Genomic DNA, 20,280 nt, shown 5'->3' with positions numbered 1-20,280 from the left:
GGCACCAGTGATCGACTAGAACACGACTCTTTTCACCGCTCGAAACGTCGAAGTTTAGTAGCTTCAACGAGTTATTGTGGATATTTCGTCGTAGAACTTTCGGAAATTCCCGTGCGCATCGTTGAGTCGGGGCTTGTTCAAACGAACTTGCGAATCGATACGTGAACAACAAATTTGCTGTTATATTTTAATACTGTATGGTATTTACCGAGACTGAGCGAGAGGGTGCTGCTTGGTAATCGCGATAATTCAAAAATCATGAACCATAGCCATCGTAGTTTCCAAGATCAAATTTTAACATTACCGATCGATAATCGAAATATTCAAAATGTTAATAACGCTTTTATTGTACGAAATAATGCAAGCATAGGGTATTAGCAGAGTCTATAATACAGTACTGAATGTACATTCTACTAGCAGAATATTTGAAAGCTGTGAGATTCTTCGATAAGTTATTATGTTGCCAGGAAATTATTAATGGAAACCTAATAGGAAAATTCGTATTATAAACTGGTCGAATAGATTGTTAATTTGTAAAACTGAATTCTTCGACATTTATTCTTGCTTCGTTTACCACGAAGTAATTTGTATTATAACAAAAAAAAACAGGTAAAATTATGCTAATACAGCATCGGTATTGATGTATTAATTAATTAGTTTCGTGGACACCATATTAAATTTTGTACCAGTTAGTCCGACAAAAATGTTGTTACCATGTAAATGAAGTGCACTAGAGCTGACAAATAAACATTTCGTTGAGAAATAACTATCTGCAAATAGTTTCTATAGTCAGTTTCTGTATTAATGCGATAAATATTACGAAAATAATTACAGAAACTTGACGATAAAACTTTTATAGTAAAATTAGATTTTCCATCCATTAATATCGTTTATTGCCGAATAACTTACATTATAAGAAAGAAATAAAGTGATTGAAAGAATCTTATAAATTCCACTTTAAAAATTTTCCTCTATAATATAGATAAGTTTCCCTGAATGTGCCATTACAAAAAAACACAACGTTTAACCGCTAATCTTCTCTAAAAGCGCCTCGTACTACGTCATTCCGTTCCTCCCTTGAATTTCCCAACCAAATTCGTAGCTTGCAATCAGAAGATCCACTCATACGCACCAGAATGCTCAAAATCTGCTATACGTCGAGGTCGCGGAGGAAAGAATAGCGACCGCGTATTCGCGAAACTGCGGCGATAAAATCACATTCAGAAACGCTGCGTACGCCTAACATTAACGTGCGGTATGCACTATCGTTGCGGTACGGCAATACAAATAGGGCTTGCTTCCGGCTGCGACGGTTGCGCAGCTCGGCTTCACGCATCGCTTACTCATTACTGCACATCCGCTCGAAATCGGCGCCGCTTTAAAGCCGCGAAATTTGCTTTGGCTGCTCACGAACGCGACTTTAAAGCGACCTGTCGGTTAAGAGTGCCCGCTGGCAAATACCGTTTTACTTACAGCGCATAAATACGAATCAAGTTCAAACGACGTACGAATACGTTGTACGCGATGCGATACCGTCGCTTGATGGAACATACCACGTTTCACAAATGCGTTGCCTAATTTACGTTTCTTTCGATCTTGATAGGTGTCTGTAGGAAGTAAAATTTTTTACAGAGACTTAATGATATTTGCAGTTGAAGGTTCTTACGGAATTTTGGTTAAATTTATTTTAATAACATATTATTCAATAGCACGATTCTTAAGGGGTAGAATATAAGAAAAATAAGTGCAATATCGCGATGTTAAGCAGAATTTTCTGAAGAGAAATAGTGGAATAAATTATTTGAATAATTTATTCATAAATCTAGATCTTCTGGTTTTGCAATACTTCGTTTGTATCATCACATAATTTATTTTACTACGGAACAATGTGAGAGATTTTGAAAAATACTAAAGTCCTCAAAATTTTTTCTTCGTACCTTAAAAATAGAATTTCCAAATAATATAACTGAATTTTGGAATAGCGTCTTAGCTCGAGTTCTTTTGACATAGAAGAGAAGATGAAATAGGAATGGGAAAATCGAAGAAAGCAATTATTATCGATATTAGTCAAACATTGGTCATTTGTTGGAAACAAGTTTTGTATTTCAGCAGATACCTTAATGATTCTTTGACTTCAAACCTTCTACGAGCTATCGATAATTATCGAAACAGTAGGAAATGGTAGCTCGGTGAAATTCATCGAATTTCGTGCCCTCCTTCCGCTCGAGGTCGTCGCTGCTCGAATGATACCCGCGTTTCAATGGAGTACGAAACAATTGATCCATAAATCACGCGATCAAAACTGGGCTGGGCGGCCGGATGATTTATAAAAGCTCGATGTATCGTGTGAGAACCGAAGCGACGAAAAAGTCTCGCGCGATGTTACAATTAATCGCATTTATTTACGTACGAACAAACCGAGGTCAATATTACGCGACCAGCGCGTAAAAGTTTTCCAGCCAATTTCACAGGGAAATATGTCGGCGTTGGAAAACTGATAAAAATAAAACCTACGATACGAGGTATTTTTTTACTCCTTTTGTTCCCTTTATAATTTTTTGTTTCTGTTCTTCATATATTTCGCTTGTGCTTTTTTTTATTTTTTTGTGTAGTAAATGCACATGATTAATCATAGTTTTTTACTTGGGCACATCGCGTACAATGTACCATGAGGGAATTGAAGCTTCTACCCCCACATTGTTCGAGAATGTTCGCGTACAAACCGAGTTTTCGTTTCGCGGTTATTTGCGGTGACGCCGCGGTGCGGCAACGAGAATCGCGAGTAATTAATACCAACCTTATACGTAATTAGTCATTGAAAAACAATGTTCGAGAGGACAATGACAGCTTGAGCGCTCCTCCGATCTCGGTGATCCAGATTAATTAAATTTCATTGCTTAACGGGCATTAAACCACCGCACCGCCGCGAAATAACATCTCGTATCATTGATATTATAGCGTAGTTTATTAAAAAACGATTTTGCATATATAATGGCACCTGAGTCAATGGAAGATTTGAATCGGAAAAGACTCGTATTATTGTGCTTTGGAATACCAACGTTGTTTTGGTTTGCTAGTTTCAAAGGTAAACGAACTCCAGACAAAATATTATCGCCGCTATTTGTAATCGTCAACCGGAGTTACATTTCAACTTTTTATAATAACATCGGTCGATATAAATAAACGAACGTGCTCTCTAGGACAATCATATAATCAAATAGTAGCATTGAGCGAGCTACGATTACGATCGGCATACACTATCTCTGTACTTAAAGTAATTTTAATATACTCTGACTATTACAATTTTATCACTCGTCTCTTTAATAAACCAACTAACACGTTTGATATTAGCCTCACATATTTCACCAGTTTTTTTGTTATACGTTCGAACGATCGATAACAAATTCGCAAGAATGAATTTTACGAAAATTAAGAGTCGATACACGCTTGTGCTTTTCCAACAAGAATTAGAACGTAAGGGATGAAGTTCAGAAATCGTTTTCGACCCTTTTTCATCGTGAGTGGAAAATTCTGAATGATTATCGCCTCTAGTTCTTATAGAGGAACTAAGAAGTAATAATTGTTGTAAACAAATTTATAAATCACAATAGAATGGTACAATGATTAAACGGATAAGAGCACTAGAAAATATTTATAGAAAACAAAAATACAGAACAGGAAGTACAAACGCATCCAGAAAATACAGTTAAATGTACATATAACTCATAAACTATCGTAAAAGCTTAAATGGTAACAATGTAAACGACTTTAATTTTCCATTACAATCTGTATAGATACGTGTCGAGTGTTTTGTCATAGATTTTCAAACATGACATTCTCACATTCAAAACAGAAAAAGAACATCCATTGCGAGTTTTACTGTTAGCTATGCTTTCGCTGTTCGTTACTTGCCTTTTAACTGATTAAACCGCTCCCTCTCAAAGATTCCTAAAAGTGATTTAATCAGTAACATGGGAAGAATTCAGAATCCTTGGAAAACGCGTATAGTAAAATGAAACGATCAGGTTACGGCACATCATCGTGACCCTTAAACCACGTTGTAGGAAGCTGAGGAATCGTTACAGTGTCGTGTGATTTTTTATTTAACCACCTGGATGGAAAGGGACGCGTAAGCCACGAACGATGCGGGATAGGTCATATTTTTATCTTCGTCGTGGCAAACGATACCTCTAAGTAATTCGGATCGATCGAACGTACAAGTTTACGAGCCGAGGTGATAGTTTATCGTTGAACCGCTATTCGATTACTTACTGTAGTTTAGAGTTATACGAGCGTGCGTACGTGCGTAAGTTGACCACGTATGCGAAAACTTTGAAGCATCTGTGCTTTGCAAGATCTCTCGTTCTTCCTTGTCGTGATATAAAAATAACGAAAAGTTTGGTTATTATGAAACCCAGTTCATAACTTTCTATTGATATTGCGAACTTCTCGTATTTTTTTATTTTTTCTGAATGATCAAACGATAATCAAAGCTTTCTCTGGACTATATCTTAATTGCATTTTCGTGTATATATACATATTTTCCTTCCATTTCTCTACTTAATTCATTCCATTTGTTTTTAGTTTTTCTATTAGAACCAAAAACGATAAAGGGATATATATTTCACATGTATTTATTTCGTTTGTTCTATATGTATTTAATTTATTTTGCAAACTTTTTAACATACTAACACTTATTATTGATACCTTGACTTATTGTTGATACTTAGTAAACGCAAGAAATAATAGAATTTAACTCATTATATCGTATCTTATGATTTTATAAGAAATCAAAAGTTGATATTATTTGGCTCGTATATTTTGCAGCTTACGTGTATATATAAATACACGTTCATGTATAGTGGGATAAGTACAACTTCTATGAAGGAACGCCATCTGTTGCATCTGTCGATTTACAATGGCCAGATCATTATTGATGGCAAATTTATCGCATCATAAATAAAATTCAGCGTAAGACGCGCAAAACGCTTCTCGCTGCCGCCGGCTGCAATCGATACACTCGCGAACGATGTTCGACGAATTTGCGGTATTCATCAAATTGACGTCACCCCCCGCGACCTGGTCGCTTGTTTTTTAACGGAACGAACGAAACGAACGGTCTTTGCGAATGCTCGGTGCACGATCGAATTAAAAGCTGCTTTAAGCGACTTGATTTTTGTTTGAAGAGCTGTTCCTTTGACCGGCCGATTCAATTTCGTGTTGCGTTTAATTGGATTTTTATAACGCGGAAACGGGTAATTGCAATGATCGGTGGCAATTACATTTGTCTGTTGTTCACGTTAAAAAATATACGTACATTATTCGATAATCGTGTATAATTAGTATAATGAAGTAATCTCGTTTGCCTGGAATAATATATTACTCTTCAGATCCATTGTCTGAAGCATACGATGAAAACGTAATAATACGAAGAGATATTAATTCATACATGGGTTACATTAACGAACGATGGAGGAAGATAAACGAAGGAACTCGATAAAAGTATCTCCTTGAAATTCGTCTCGTACCGAGAGTCTCTGTTTCTATAATACTCTTAAGTATTATAAAGTATATACATTTCTCCTTTGTCTGATCATGGTTAACCTTAACCACTGCTACTCTCTTTCCACTTTACCGAGCTCGAACAATATATTCCACATTTCGGGCTTTATCATCGGCAATATAAACGTCACGATGGAACAAACTATCTTAATATTACTCATTCGTTATCGTCGAGTCGCGGTACGTTTCTCTCCGACGATTTTTAACGTCGTGAATTTCTTCCTCCCGTTCTACCCTGCAAACGGAGGTTAAAACGGGAATCTTGAAAAAAAAGAAAAAAGAAAGAATAATAGCGTAGCAATGGTTACACGAATACTCCCGTTAATTAACCAAGGTCGTTCTAAATTTGTTTTCTAGCCCGTTCAACGTCGGACCATTGATCAATGAGGTCGACGATGATTAGTTCGGCTCCCTGGCTCATTAGAACCGCCACGAAGCAATAAGTCGACAGAGTTTTTCATTATTCGCGACACGTAGCCACGCGATTAGTTCAGTTTTTATCCCTACTCTCTTTCTCTCCCACTTTGTGTTTTATCGTACTCAAGAGGCAAATGACCACGACAAATGACCAGAACGGATGACAATTAATGGCGATCGATGTCATTGCCGATCGTTATCGAAATATTCTGTGCATATCAGAAAATGCACTTTGTGAATTAGACGCGTTAGATGGTCTCGTTGCATTAGTCGATTTCAAATATTCATACATTTCGTACCATTTTTTCTCGTTGAACGATTCATGCTTATCCGAGAAATATTTTATTTCGAAATAGATGGACGTGGATAGATTTTTAGTTTCATTGCGGTTCATATACTTCTACAGGTATATTACTGTGCATATGCGGCGATTTTCGTCCAGCGCTAACGACTTTCGCATCAATTGTACAATAGAGCAGTAACCGTGTTTAGGTATTTACATTTCGAATTAATTATATTTCCGGGGTATATTGTGCTCGTGCAGATAAATTCGCGGGGAATTTCCGCATAAACGGGCGATATTATAAAAGCCTTTCTGTGCTTCGATCCCAATAACCAGATGCTTTCGTATCCCGCGGTGCATTCGTAAAACTCGATATTTCATTATAATCCTCTTGTCGATCGTAACGTTTTAACAAACAGCCGAAATCTATCTCACTCTTCACGTATCTAACACTCGCGATTAAAACCTCGATTTCAAATCCATCCAACTAATTTCAAGGGACAAAGAGAAACGAGAAAGAAAGAGTAAAATAAAAAAAAACAATAACATGCATACAAGCATAGCGACAATTACAGCAAACAAACCCAGAGACAAACGCTGAAAGGTATTAAAATTGCTGAAATAACCCATCCGTGAAATTAGAAAAAAAAGAAGGGAGACACCGAGAGAAAAAAGGACAAAATGTAAAAACGAAATGAAAATACCGCGACATTTCGAGCGTGTCGTTAAATTTCCTGTCTTCGCCCGATAGGGTTGATGGCAACGAGCGAAAGCCGCGAGTATAGTGTGATTTTTACCATCCGGAAATAGCCAGAGCCGTCTCATTAAGAGCGCTTAAACTGATCCAAAACGGAGTTAGCAACAGAGAGATCAGAGAGGCGATACAGCACTCGTACATGCGATACAGATCGAACGTCGTCGTTTTGAAACTCGCTCGTGGAATTACTCGCATTCGTCTGACCCGAGGATTTCACGCATCACGTACAGAGAATAATCCTGCGTCTCGTCCGTCGCTTCACGATCTGATACCCTGGACCGATGTTGATGCCGCTATTCGACATGGCCCGTTTCCCTTTCTGTTTCTCTACCCGACTCTCTGTCTTTATCCGTCTGCCTGTTTGCATCGATGTTACACGGAATTGAGTATGAAAGGCTTAGCGGGGCTATAGAGTGACACTTGCCTCTCCGATTACTTCTGCTCCGTTCGATTACGTTCTCCTTGAAGCCGTCTAACTCCTGGATGGTTACACGTTGCGCAAAACTCTTGGGCCAATTCAGTGGTGGAAACTTATCTCTGAATTAAGCACGAGTTTGATAGTGTAACGTCTGTGCGATGGCTTTTAGCGAAGCGAGATGTTGTGGAGAACGTGAATACGAGGTATGATTTAGAAATATAAGAACTACTATTATATAGTAGAAATTTACGTATATTATATAAATATTGTATATTAGAAATTTGTATATTTTAGAATATCTTTTACATTACAATTGCTCTACTTCTATTGGAATTATTTGCTGGAATTGTTTTGTGACAGTTATCTTCAAAGTTGTCCTTCTCAGCAGTTACGCTTCGTTTCTAACATGTTTTCTGCCATTTTTCTGGAAGCTAAAGTTATAGATATTTTTAAGGGTAGATTTTAGACCAGTTTCCGTATTTTCTTTTATTCTATTGTTCATTTGATAACGATGCCCTGTTTGCGAGATCTTTAGGTTAAAGAACAAGAAGAAATTACAAGATAGATAGATAAATCACAACGAAGACTGGATATAGTGTTTTAAAGGTGAAAGTAATTTTATGTTTGGTTGAAAACTATTGAACCGAAAAGAAGGTAGTGTAATCCTTTTAAAAAACGAAAGACACTATCACTCTTAGAAAAATGTTTCCTTCAACTAATTAGAGATTGAAATATATTTCAAATACTTTTTGACTTGATCTCGAGGAATCTGTTAGAAAATAAAGGGAATTTATAGCTTCTTCATACATCGTAATTAATATTACATGTGTTACGCGAATTTATTCTGAAGCGTGTTTTCCTCCGCGGTGAGAATGCGATAAGGAGGGCTGCTCTCGCGCGTCGGATGGAATATGCAAAATTTCATTAGTGGGATGCGATACCATTGTTAGACTTATTAATGTATTCTAAGGCAATTTTACGTTAATGTATAAATGAGAGAAATGAGCTGCTCGCTGCTGCTGCTGCTAAATAATAGAGTTTCACCTGAAAATTGTAATACATGTAATAGAACTCTAATTAGATTCGCGATGAAAGCAGCAATGTATACGATGCGGTAGACTGAAATCTTAAACTACCTTAATGCTGTGAACATAACATCGCATTAACTATCGTAAAAATACCTGATTAACAGAGAACAATTTGTCAGATTCAATATACTCTTACATAACTGCCTGGTTAAGGATTAATATAGTAAAGTGAGTACAAAGTTTCAAAACGTGTTACACTTTTGTCTAACTCTCAAATAATGTATTAGATTGTCCGAAAAGTTTCTTTCGTATTATAAGGAAATAATAGACTCACAATGTTTTTTGTTTTATATTAGTTTATTGAATTATGCATGAACATAATAATAGAAAATTAACGAAATGGATCATACCTAATTCAATAAAATAATATAAAGCAGAAATTGTTTTTCATCTATTATCACCTTATGAAACGAAAGAAACTTTTCGGACAACCTGATATAATCTGTTAATATATAACGCATAATGTATAATCTGTTCGATTCGATAGTTAATAAAGTCGTAACTGCATTTTGCCGTGTCTTCGTAAACGCAACAAATATAAAATATATTGAGATTCTTTTATTATCGAACATGTGTAAGCGTAAACATATAAAGTGTAAATATAAAATCGTATAATACAATATAAAATCGAATCAAAACATTTTTTCTATTTTCGCTTCTTTATTAATATTTATAAAAATATTTCGCGTAAACATCTACCAGTTATCAGTGTATTTGTTGTAGTAAACGCAACGTACAATCCCCATAAAAGGCAACAATGAACTGATTTAAAACCGCCATTGCAATTCTCATCCTAACAATAGTATCTAGAAGCAATAACAATTTCGCTCAAAGCGAAACAGTAAGCCACATCACTGAATTTTCCCGTACAAAGGAACAAAGTGATACGAGTCGACCAATAGTCAAGCACTTTTGCGCAATAGTAGTCTGTTTACGTTTAAATACGGCTAATATCTAACTAAGCTGAATACTATACAAGGGACGTGTGTGTTGGCAACAGGATATTGCGCGATGCTTACACGAATGTGGCAGGCGCCACAGAAACCAATATCCTTAATAATACAGAAGCGGGACGGTAAATTAAAGTCGGATATCGCGGGGAATAAAATGGATTTTCGCAAAATCACATGGAACTCGAGAGTGTCGTTGGATAAGAGCGCAGGCTTTTGGCTACGGCAGAAGAGAGAGGGGAGGGAAACTGAAAGAGGCGCTTTGTTCGAGCACGATCAGATTTTCAAAAGACGCCTTAACGGGGCTGACCCTAGCGGTAATAAGGCTTTCAAGATCCCCTTCGGGCTCGCTCGGGAATGCTAAACTTCCTGCGAACTGATGGCGCCTGATTGGCTCGTTATTCCGCGATGCTCCGTTCGAGCACGATAGATTTGGATGAAATATTGAGGCTGCGATGGAATCGTTAAACGCGAACCGATCTCGGTCATTACTTTCCGTTACTTGCTCGTTGACGCTCGATCTTAAAGAGGTTTCATGTTATTCAGCCTCATTATCGGAGGCTATTCCTGTAAATACTTAATGAACTATCTCTCATCCGATATCTTATAAATTGATTTCTTATCGGTATACAGAGGCTCGCGAAGAGTATTCGATCACTTATAAAATTCTTTTATAAATTCATTATTTGTGTTATACGGAATATTTTGGCATTTTATATCGGTTCAGACGTATACCATTAGAACATATTATTATTATTATTATTGTTATTAAATAAATTGGTCGTTTTAATGCGTATACATCGAATATCCGGAAAATACTGCTGTCATTTATATCTTCTGTAGAAACTATTACTATTAATATAGGTCCATTTATAGTCTTCTCGTTTCTGCCACGGTATTAGTTTGGCCAATACTCGTAACAACATATTCCATCTTCATAACGAGAACCATTAGAGTGATTGACGGGGCTCCATCACAGAATTCCATCGATTCTCCACAAATGGTCTTCAGACATTCCAAAACCTTACAAATGGGCACAAGTCTTCAGACGATATCTATAAAACTGTACGCGTCTTCTAGACAACATAGGGTAAATTCCAAACAGTTCAAGTTTAGTTTACGTAAGTGAATATTCTTCAGTTCTGCTCTTTGAAAGATTTTAATGACACACTAATGCAATTATACCACTCTATCCTGTTCAATTGCCTTCTCGTCTGGTCGGTACAATATTGTAGCCCATCATCGAGCATTAAGACCGTCATTGCCTTTGAAAACGTGTTTACCACTCGAGTACCCATATGAGCTATTGAAACCGTGGTTGCTTGTTAATTGTTATTGGGCAACGTTGAGAAGCGTAGAGACGTCATTCATGGGGATCAGGCCGCTGAAGCACGTATCATTACACCGTGCATCCGTTAATGACTGCCTAAGATGGACTTGGAGTGCACTCGAGGATACCGAAGTTTCCTACCAGGCGCGGCGGCGAGCAGGAACCGCTCGTCTGCCTCGTTAAGATCGTTCAATGATACGTTAAGATCCACTTAGGCCGACTCTAGCTCGAACATTATAACTACAATACGAGCTATGATTGCTCGTGCATGCTAACGCAATTGTTAGATCGAGCGTAATTAATACTTTGGTCATTTACCAGCCCATTTCCCATTCTCTAGACTTACTTAAGAAAAAATTCAAATAAAGCTCACGAAAGTATTTAGGCATTTGCGTGTGTCGTGCAGAAGTATCTAAAGTAAAGACTCAATTATTCAGTGCATTAATAAGCCAGAATATTCAATGAAATCATTTTTAGCACTAATTTTATATTTGCTCATTGATCATTGAGATCGATTGACACGAAGATTATTTCTCTACCTACATGTTGCTTATTTATTAAGCGTATATTTATTGTGTATAGTAAATGTTTGTAATTTCTATATACATTTTCAGATTAGTTTCAAATTTCTCAATATAATTACTATGATAGCATTAACACGACAATACGTAAGACGAACAAAAATTAAAAAAATAAAAATAGGATTTATGACGTAATACAGGAGAAGCGTTCGTGCATATATCGTAAACATATTTATTAGTATATTTAGAAAACATAGTTGAAGTTAAATTAAGATTCGGTGTAACATAAAAAGATGTAAGACGAGTTTAAATTAAAAAAATCTGTAACGAATATATATATAACGTTCCTAATAAATCTCGTCATGCCGTATTTAGGAACAGAAGCAATTTCGTCTCTAAACATAAAAGTGTCTAAACATGACCCACTCTCGTCTTCGTACTATAGTTTAGCAAAAGTTATTCGCAACATTTCTGATAAAACTCTTTATGAGTGGAAATAACTCTGTCGTCTAATGCAAGAAGACCAAATATAAAGGTCTTTCAACGCCCTGAACTTTTACGGAAAGATACTTATTCTTAGCTATAGCTCGACTTCAATTAGCAGATATAGCATTCTAAATAATCAATTATACCATTTCTATATTTAAAAGAATCTTTAAAATTGAGATCGTACGCTATCCCTAGCGCTCCATTCAGATTCAGCTTGTCTACAATTCCGTATCAAACCACTTCACACCAAGCGTCTAATTCCCGCGGAGCTCACCCTCTCAGACGTGTTCCATTAAACGTAGCCGAGACCAAGCACAGCATCAATCGTTACGCTTAATCAACACCATCCTCCTGCTATCAGACAGCTATCCAAACAACCGTCACAACAATTTCATCAAAGACAACAGCCACCCTCCTAATAAATCCCAAACCTAACAATCCGATTGTTATACGTTGAGGCAGCAAGACAAGCAAGCATGAAACTTCCAGCGTGATAATAGTCAAAGACAAAACGCGCATTCATTTCCACCGGCAAACGAATGGTACAGCATTCCGTGAAAAGGTGGAACGATAGCTCGACAGGCGCGTGTTAGTGGCACTCTCGAACGATGCTCGTAGGCGCAGACCAAAAGGAATATAGGAGGAGCGAGCAACTCTCGAGCGGTCAAGCTATCGAATCTGCAGCCAGCGTTCATACGCATCCGTTAATAACGGCTTAAAACCAACTTTCGAGTCCTCTCGAGAATGTCGAAGTTCCCTCCTTCTGGCCGGGACTCGTCTGCCTCGTTAAAGCGCAGCCTGCTCGGTGATATCCGCGGCCCAGGAACACGAGGGCGAAAAGGAAAGCTGCGGTGAACTGAAACGAGACAGGCCCGGGCCGCGCGCGCTACACTCTTAGAGGAGTAGACAAGGAGAGCGAGTAGATTGAACGGCGCTGCCGCCAAATTGCTTTCGGGATTATTCGCATCCACCTGACTGTTTCCAGGCCGCGACGCCGCGAGGACATAAAGGATCGCTGGCGGAGACGTGGGCGTGCGATACGCGCTCAGCCAGTTCGTCAGCTCAATCTGGCCAGCGGCCAACACCCTCAGGCGCTTTTCGCTCGTACGAAACGGTACCCGTTGGCGATTCCGTGTCAGGACTAATGCGAGTCGTGGCGCCCGATACGGAGCTCGGCTATTCTGATTAAACGTAGCCCCTGGTGGAGGACTTTCGTCATTTCCGGCCGACTCGCGCCCCATACTCGCGCCAATTTTCTACATGTGTCTAGTGGATCTGGTAGCGCGGACGTCGACGTTCTGTAGATGGACGAGATCGAGCTTAATTCTGTGGGATCATACCACGATTGTCCCTGGTTTTGGGAATTTTCATGAAGGAAGTCTTGTTTCTCGGAAGCAATTTTTTCGAATGAGAAATTATATCTAAGATTATAGCGAATCGAAAAATATTCGAACGCGTAGTATGGAAAATTTATATGAGTATATGACGAGCGTTATACACTGTTGAACATATTCATTATATTTATTCGAAAATTGGAACAAATTTTACTTTATTTGGCATTCTATAATGTTAGATATGATGTAAAGGAAATAATAGTAGCAAAGTATTGAAATATCGGTAGACGTCCTGATACTTATAACTAGCAGTGTACAAAGCCTCTTGAAATTTCGTTGGTACTGTAACGAGGCACGACTATCGTGATTATAGAGGTAAAATTTGAAAATCAGGAAACGTACAGGTATACAAATTGCAAGGTATTTATCACGAACATAAACTTAATAAAAAAGAAATTAACGCCCTTTCGAAATTCTTCTGTAAGAAAAGGAATTAGAAATTTAAAGAAAGCATTCATCAGTAAGATCCATAGCTGAAATTGTATAGAATAAAAATGGGTAAATTTCATTCGACTAAAGCGGGATATACGCGACATAGTGAAAATGTAATTTTATTATGCAATCGCGCGAGAGCAGAGCGTGCAATATTCCGAAAACACTCACCACTGGGGAGAACGTAAAGACAACGAGAAATAAGACAAATACTATCCCGGGTTTCGTTCCCAGACGTGATGTATCTCGTTCTGATTTAACGGATCCGCATCTCGTATTCATACATCAATACACGAGGTCAGAATTTATGAAGAGGGATGCGATACTGAGAAAGCAGCACGTTTCCTTACGCTCGGATAACATTGCATCCACCGGACTAGCGTAAAATCTTGAAATGGCAACGTTATATCACACTGTGTACGAAGCCACAGTGGCCAGTGCATGAATAGGTAAAGAGTATGTCGATTTGTCCACTGAATGGAAATTGAAGCGAAACACGAGGAAAATTAGATAGACACTTCGAATTCTTAATGTGGAAGTCTAACAGAGCAAATGGCCTGTTTTTGAAATGGATAAAACGATATATTGGACGTATTATTTGTTTTCTGTCATTTTGCTTTTTTAACCGAAAAGAGCAATTTTAATTCATTCAAACCAATTTTTATTGTGTGATAAAACATCGAATAACGTGTATCATAACTAAAGTCTTTTTCATTTACCCTCTAAAACCGAGAGATTATTCTCCCAGGCTCGGAGATATAAGCAGCATTTTTTGTCACGAAATGCTGTTTTGATGAAATAACAAATTTGTCGATGTCCTAATAAAAGAACGTTGAATATATTGTTAATCTTCCGAGTATATTGTTAATAACCGAATATGTAAAAATAAATAAACGAATCGAGCACCATTTCGATAATAATTCGATTCCATAAACCTCCGTCATTCACATACTACAACTTCTTGTCGCAGCAGAGTGGAGCACAACGGTCGCGAAAAACGCGGGACCCACGGATCGGCTCGATAATTCCAATTTCAACGGAAGTTTCTATTTATTCAGGCTGTATCGGTATTCGATTAATAACTATCGGGCGCGAAATAATGCGATAACTGAACCGACGGAGGCGGGTACAAGCGGACGGAAGATAAAAGCCCTTCCATAAGTCCAATAGGCAATGACGCGCGATAAGATTATCGGAATAATGTAACGTGAAATTGCATTAAATTTAACTCGATATCCATCGCGTTGAAAAATGCTGAATATCGCGCCGGAATCGCGCCTCGCTAATGCCTTGCTATTTCCTTTTTTTTTTCACGTTAGTCTTTCTCTCTCTCTCACTTGCTATATTTTTTCCTTTTTGTTTCTTTTCTTTCGATATTTCATTATTTTCTTTTATCTTCGTTATTTTCAGTCTCTTTAGTCGATCCTGCATAGGAGCCAGACATTACGAGGCGCAGGGAAATATTTCACACGGAGGCTGACGCGAAACTATTGGCTCGCCCAGGAACTTAATTTTGTTAGCAATCTAGAATTTGCTGCGGCAGCGAGAATCGAGAACTCGCGGAAATCGGTCCAGCCGCACGGCGGCGAATTTGTATTAACTAATTGCGAGCATTATTTATGTGACGCTGGCTGGTCTGTTGCGATATCGCCACTTTCCTAGTAGTTTCGCCATTCGACCAAAGAAAATATCGTAGAAGGTTGAAGAGATACACAGGCCTACGAAAGTATTTGAACATTTTTAGAAGCATTTCGTGAATAAAACAGCTGTGTTATACGAAATATTTTTTCTTTCACTGTAACATTATTTATCGAAAGTATTTTCCGAAAGTGGGAAGGAAGATTGAAAGAGCGAAAGGGAAGTTGCCTTTGAATTATTCTATCTCTTAAGTTAACTATGCTTTTAAATTCCATTTGTACCTCAGTGAGTTATTAAGTTCTGAAATGAGCAATGTGTTTGTTTTCGATAAAACCGGTAATATAAACGAAAACCGTGCATTTATTATTCAAACATAAACTACTAAGACCTTTTCTGTTTGCAATTATTAAAAACAATAATGTAAATATTACTTGTAAATACTTGTAAATATTGAGACAGAGATACGATTACATCTATATTTATTCTTCTGGTATCGTTTTAATTATAATTAACAAAGTATAACATATTTAGGTACACACTAAAAGTCGATAAGTTTAATGTTAATAACTGACAAAAAAAATTGTTTATAGTCTAGAACAGATTGAGTTCGGAAAGAGTTTATTGAAATAATGATATGCAAAAAGGATCGAGAGAAGTATCATTATTATTTATGCACTATTTATTTAATATTATTCAGATTACACACTCCAATGTAATTATTTCACGTTTCAATTATTGCGTCTGCTCATAAAGAGGCTACGAGTAGGCAACGTGGTAATAAAAATTAATAGAAATTAGTATAATCCTTTCCGCTTTATATCACGTTGAAAATACATTCTGCATTAAAATATAATATCTCCCACTGCACAGTAAATTATGAAAAGTTGCTGAAATTAATATATTCCGAGTCATGAATTTTTTAAGATTCCAATCTTGCGAGTTATATAATGAAAAGTATTTTAAATTACAATGGTTTGAATACGAAAGCGTTGTAAAAACTGTGTACGAAGGAAGATAGGGGATAAAAGTACACGCGTGTGTAATCTGAGTTTCGCATCGATTTTCTGTTTACCGCGCGAGGGCGAAATATTACGAATAAAATGTAGTTGAGCGTATATTTCGGAATGGTGGAGAAAACGGGAAAACAAGTAGAGAAGTATGTAAATGATAATATAAATACGTCAAACGGCGCATAAATGTAATAAATAGAGGGCCAGAAATGTTGTTTACATTTTATCTGCGGCTCATCGGTAACGGTACACAATTCATAGAAATCGTTATAAACAAAGAAAAAAACTCATCGGGAAATGAAACATGTTCCGTTGTAGAACATTATTTGTAATAATATTTTTTGTTAAAACGAGCGTTGCTTCTTACTTCTCGGGTTTCAAGTTCCACTTGAATTAACTCGCAGCGAAAATAACAGCGAACGAGAAGAATCGTGGCGGATAATTTTCTCAAATCAAAGTCAAGAAGCAATCTCGAGCTCAAGTTAAATTTATTTAAGCAATCTTGTCAACTGATTCTTCCAAAGCTACTTTTCGCTCTTCTCTCTTGCGCTTGGTCACTTTAAAAAGATCCACGTATTCCTGAAAAACAGTAAATTATGTACAGAGCGTGGCAGGACACGCGGTGCATTGCAGATGGGAGCTTATTTTATATGCAAAGTAAGTCAAAAATCTAGAATATAACATCTTCGTTTAAAGACTCGTTTCGAGAAAATTCGAACATATTTGTAATAGTTCAGAGTTACTTCTGTACACGTGCATTCGATGAATTCTCGAATTCGATTTTCTCGGAAACGAGGCTTCGCACGAGAAAATTTCACTTTACGTTTATTATTTATTTTCGCGAGTAAAATAACGCGTTCTACCGTATTCTGCATATATGCTTCTCGAAACAGATTTCGGTTGAAAAGACCCGCTAACCAGATAAGGATAGAAAAGCGCGATAAGGATAGAAAATTTTCCTCGCCGAGAGAAATTGGTTTTCAAAAAATTATTGTTTCTTGTACATGCAAAGCAGTGGTTAAAGGAAGAGGCAAAAGGAAGGAATAAAAGCGAATAGCGTGTGTCGATAATAAGGATAAAAAAAAAGAATTAGATTTAGCTGGGACAGAATTGATCATTGGTTCGTCTGGGCTATCCTTTTTGAATTTCAACAGAGAAAGGGGACTCTCGTTCGTACGAAAACTGTCTTACGAGTTACTGCATTTAATAGAGTACTGCTAGAGATATATACGTGGTTTGTGGCTGTTGAAACGGTATCAGCCGTTAGTGGATTACTCTGCTCCGTGAAAAGAGCTTTCCGTCCTTTTTGACCGGACCCTTTGAGCGGACTATTCGAGGAATTCAGATTTCTATGTATTTCCCGTGCTGAGGTGCATTGAGCTACGGTTTATCCGACGGATGAAATGTTTAAATGCAAATTTTAAAGAGTTGACGGGGAGTAAACGCATTAGGGATCGTTTCCTCTTAATTGCAACCGAGTAAGCGAGCCTGGTGCACGCTCGATGACGGGGTTATATCCCTCCGGTTTCTGCTAGCGAGATTTCTTTTCAGAATATTTGAAAGGGCAGAGAGAAGGATGCGGAAGGAAACGACGTTGCGTTTCTCAGCGCGAAAACTACTTTTAAGATTGCGGCTGGAGCCGAGTCGCGCTCCATAGAAACGCGATTTCGTTGAAATTCGCCCTGGATTGTTCGCACCGTTGCGTAAAGCGCAACGAGTATATGTTTTGGAAATTTCAATGTGTGCCACTTACTAACAGGCAGCTGGTGCATGTACACCTTTGGTAGAGGCGAAGAATTTTCTGTATACCTACTTTCTGAAATGGAAGTACGTATGTAGAAAACGTGACTTTAATATCATATTTGTAAACTCCATTTTAGTTAAACAAAGTAAACAAGATTCTAAAGCTACGTATAGTTTAGTCAAGCTGAATCTAAGCAACTGGAAACAATTTTACTAATGTGAATTTGGCATTTTGCACGGTGTCAAATATTCTTCGAAATTTTATGTGAAATCGACGCTTTCTCAACTATTTCTTGAATCGATAGGGTAACATTATTTCTAATTTCGTTCTTGCTAACATCGGTTCCTTAAACTGACCCAACTTCAACTATAAACCACTTTAGCTATCCATCTTCTATTAAATAATTCCCTCGTAGTCAGATTAGTTGGGTTCAAAGAATTTCAACACAAACTCAAAGTCGAATTACTTCAATCGATCAATGACATGTTTAGCTCGAAGAAGCCTTCACAAAAGATCGTATCTCTTTCATCGAAAATTCCCAATATCCTTTCCAATGGATATCCTATATATCCTGTAATAGATCAATGGTTAATAATCGTCATCGAAATATCATGTAACCTCGTCTAAATATTTTCCATCTTATCATTTTCCCTCTCGCCTCTAATGGAAATCTAAAATAGCTTGGAAGATAAAAGGGTGGAAACATTGCGTAAACGAACGCCTGAACGAATAACACCGAAATGAGCCACGTATAGAGAAACACCTCCACTGTGATCGTCTTCTTCGATTGGTTCGATCTTTCCTGTTTCCTACCCGTAGAAGAAGAAGATAGGTCCGATATCTTTGGCGTGCAATCAGGCCGCGGCACGAAGTCAGGCAGCTGTTCTATCGGCACTGATATCTAACTTGAACCGCGAAAAGAATCACAATCGTCCGGTCGAATCGATCCCCGCGTCTCTCTACTATCGAGAATAAAGCGATAAGAGCGGCTGAAAGCTGGATCCAGGGCGAATCGCGATCAACTGTGGACTTGGGACGGGAGTCTGTGGATACGATTCGATGACCCCCGTTCATAAAGAGAACCGTGTTTCCCACGTTCCTCTTTTATTCCACAATGTTCGACGTGCATCATTAATTGGCGTCTTTTATTTTCTCTAGATTAACAGCTTTTTTTCTCGTACTACGAAAGAGTATTAGGTATCTTGTTATATCGTATTCGCTATTTATTTCTATTTCTTATTCTTTTTTATTCTATTCTTAACGCTTTTGGAAATAAATATAAACATCGAGGACGTTGATGCATAAAGCGTGAGGATTAGATAAAAATAGACTGTGGGGTGCCACATACTACACCTTTTGAACGAGGATAAAATGCAATTGATCCTTCAGATTAATCAGAGATCGGTCTATTGATTTCTGAAAGATAAAATATTAATCATGAATTTTGCTACTGAAACGAATAAATCTTTTTTCGTGTATTTTTACTTTTCCCTGCTAACGTTATACGTTTCATCAGTTGTTTTTAATATCCGTGCCATGCAATGCCAATTGCCAGCCAAACTCTTTACCGATTAATCATGTATTTATTATCTAGATATCATTGATCTAATTTGCATCACATCAATCGAAGACAAAAATTTGTCTTATTGAAAAAAATATTTCGAGCTATAGTTTTCTACATTTATTTCATAATAATTACATGTCTAATATCCTATGACAAATGTAGATATAGAAAGACGTAGCGCATCGTATACGAACATAACACAGAAGGAGAAAAAATTACGCAAACGGTAAACTCGAATGGCGATCGAAGTATACTCGGATTCAGGCGTGTTACTCTTAATCGGTTTCGCGTTTTAGCTGTGTACATTTATACGATTGCTCGTAAAATCAAGCATCCCGTGCAGTTTATTTCGTCCGTTCCCCGTACGACACTCAGTTAGCTTCATCGGATTAAAAAGAGGCCATTGTTCCGAATGAATTTGATGGAAAAAGGGGATGAACCAAACGAGGTTACCGTGTGATGACAGGTAAATGGCTGATTTTATTCGGTATATCGGGGATTTTGGAAGACGAACTATGACTCAAACAAGATGGATCCTTTCCAATATACGTTGACGGACAGGATTTCTACGTTAACGGGAGCAGTTGTATCCTAATCCCTGCACAATTCTTTCATGAGTCTTCTACGTATAAACCGAAGCATAGGTTTATTTATTTCTTTTTTATTTTGTATCTAACAAATAC

At 37.5% G+C, this 20,280-nt stretch overlaps 2 protein-coding genes across 3 annotated transcripts in view; one reads left to right on the top strand and one right to left on the bottom strand.

Annotated features, from left to right (window-relative positions):
- The window catches only part of LOC117153276 (discoidin domain-containing receptor 2), a 140,829-nt gene that overhangs the window by 4,853 nt on the left and 115,696 nt on the right, over nt 1–20,280 (top strand). The gene's annotated exons all lie outside the window — the stretch shown is intronic.
- The window catches only part of LOC143302899 (uncharacterized), a 153,258-nt gene continuing 149,756 nt past the window's right edge, over nt 16,779–20,280 (bottom strand). Inside the window, exon 3 of the mRNA XM_076619814.1 lies at nt 16,779–16,868. Within this exon, the coding sequence (XP_076475929.1) occupies nt 16,844–16,868 (25 nt within the window). The 3' untranslated portion in view covers nt 16,779–16,843. The remainder of the gene's footprint in view (nt 16,869–20,280) is intronic.

Source organism: Bombus vancouverensis, chromosome 1 (genome assembly GCF_051014615.1).
Source record: "Bombus vancouverensis nearcticus chromosome 1, iyBomVanc1_principal, whole genome shotgun sequence".
NCBI classification, from domain to species: domain Eukaryota; kingdom Metazoa; phylum Arthropoda; class Insecta; order Hymenoptera; family Apidae; genus Bombus; species Bombus vancouverensis.
Note: the sequence above shows the minus strand (reverse complement) of the source record. Positions and strands in the feature narration are given on the sequence as shown.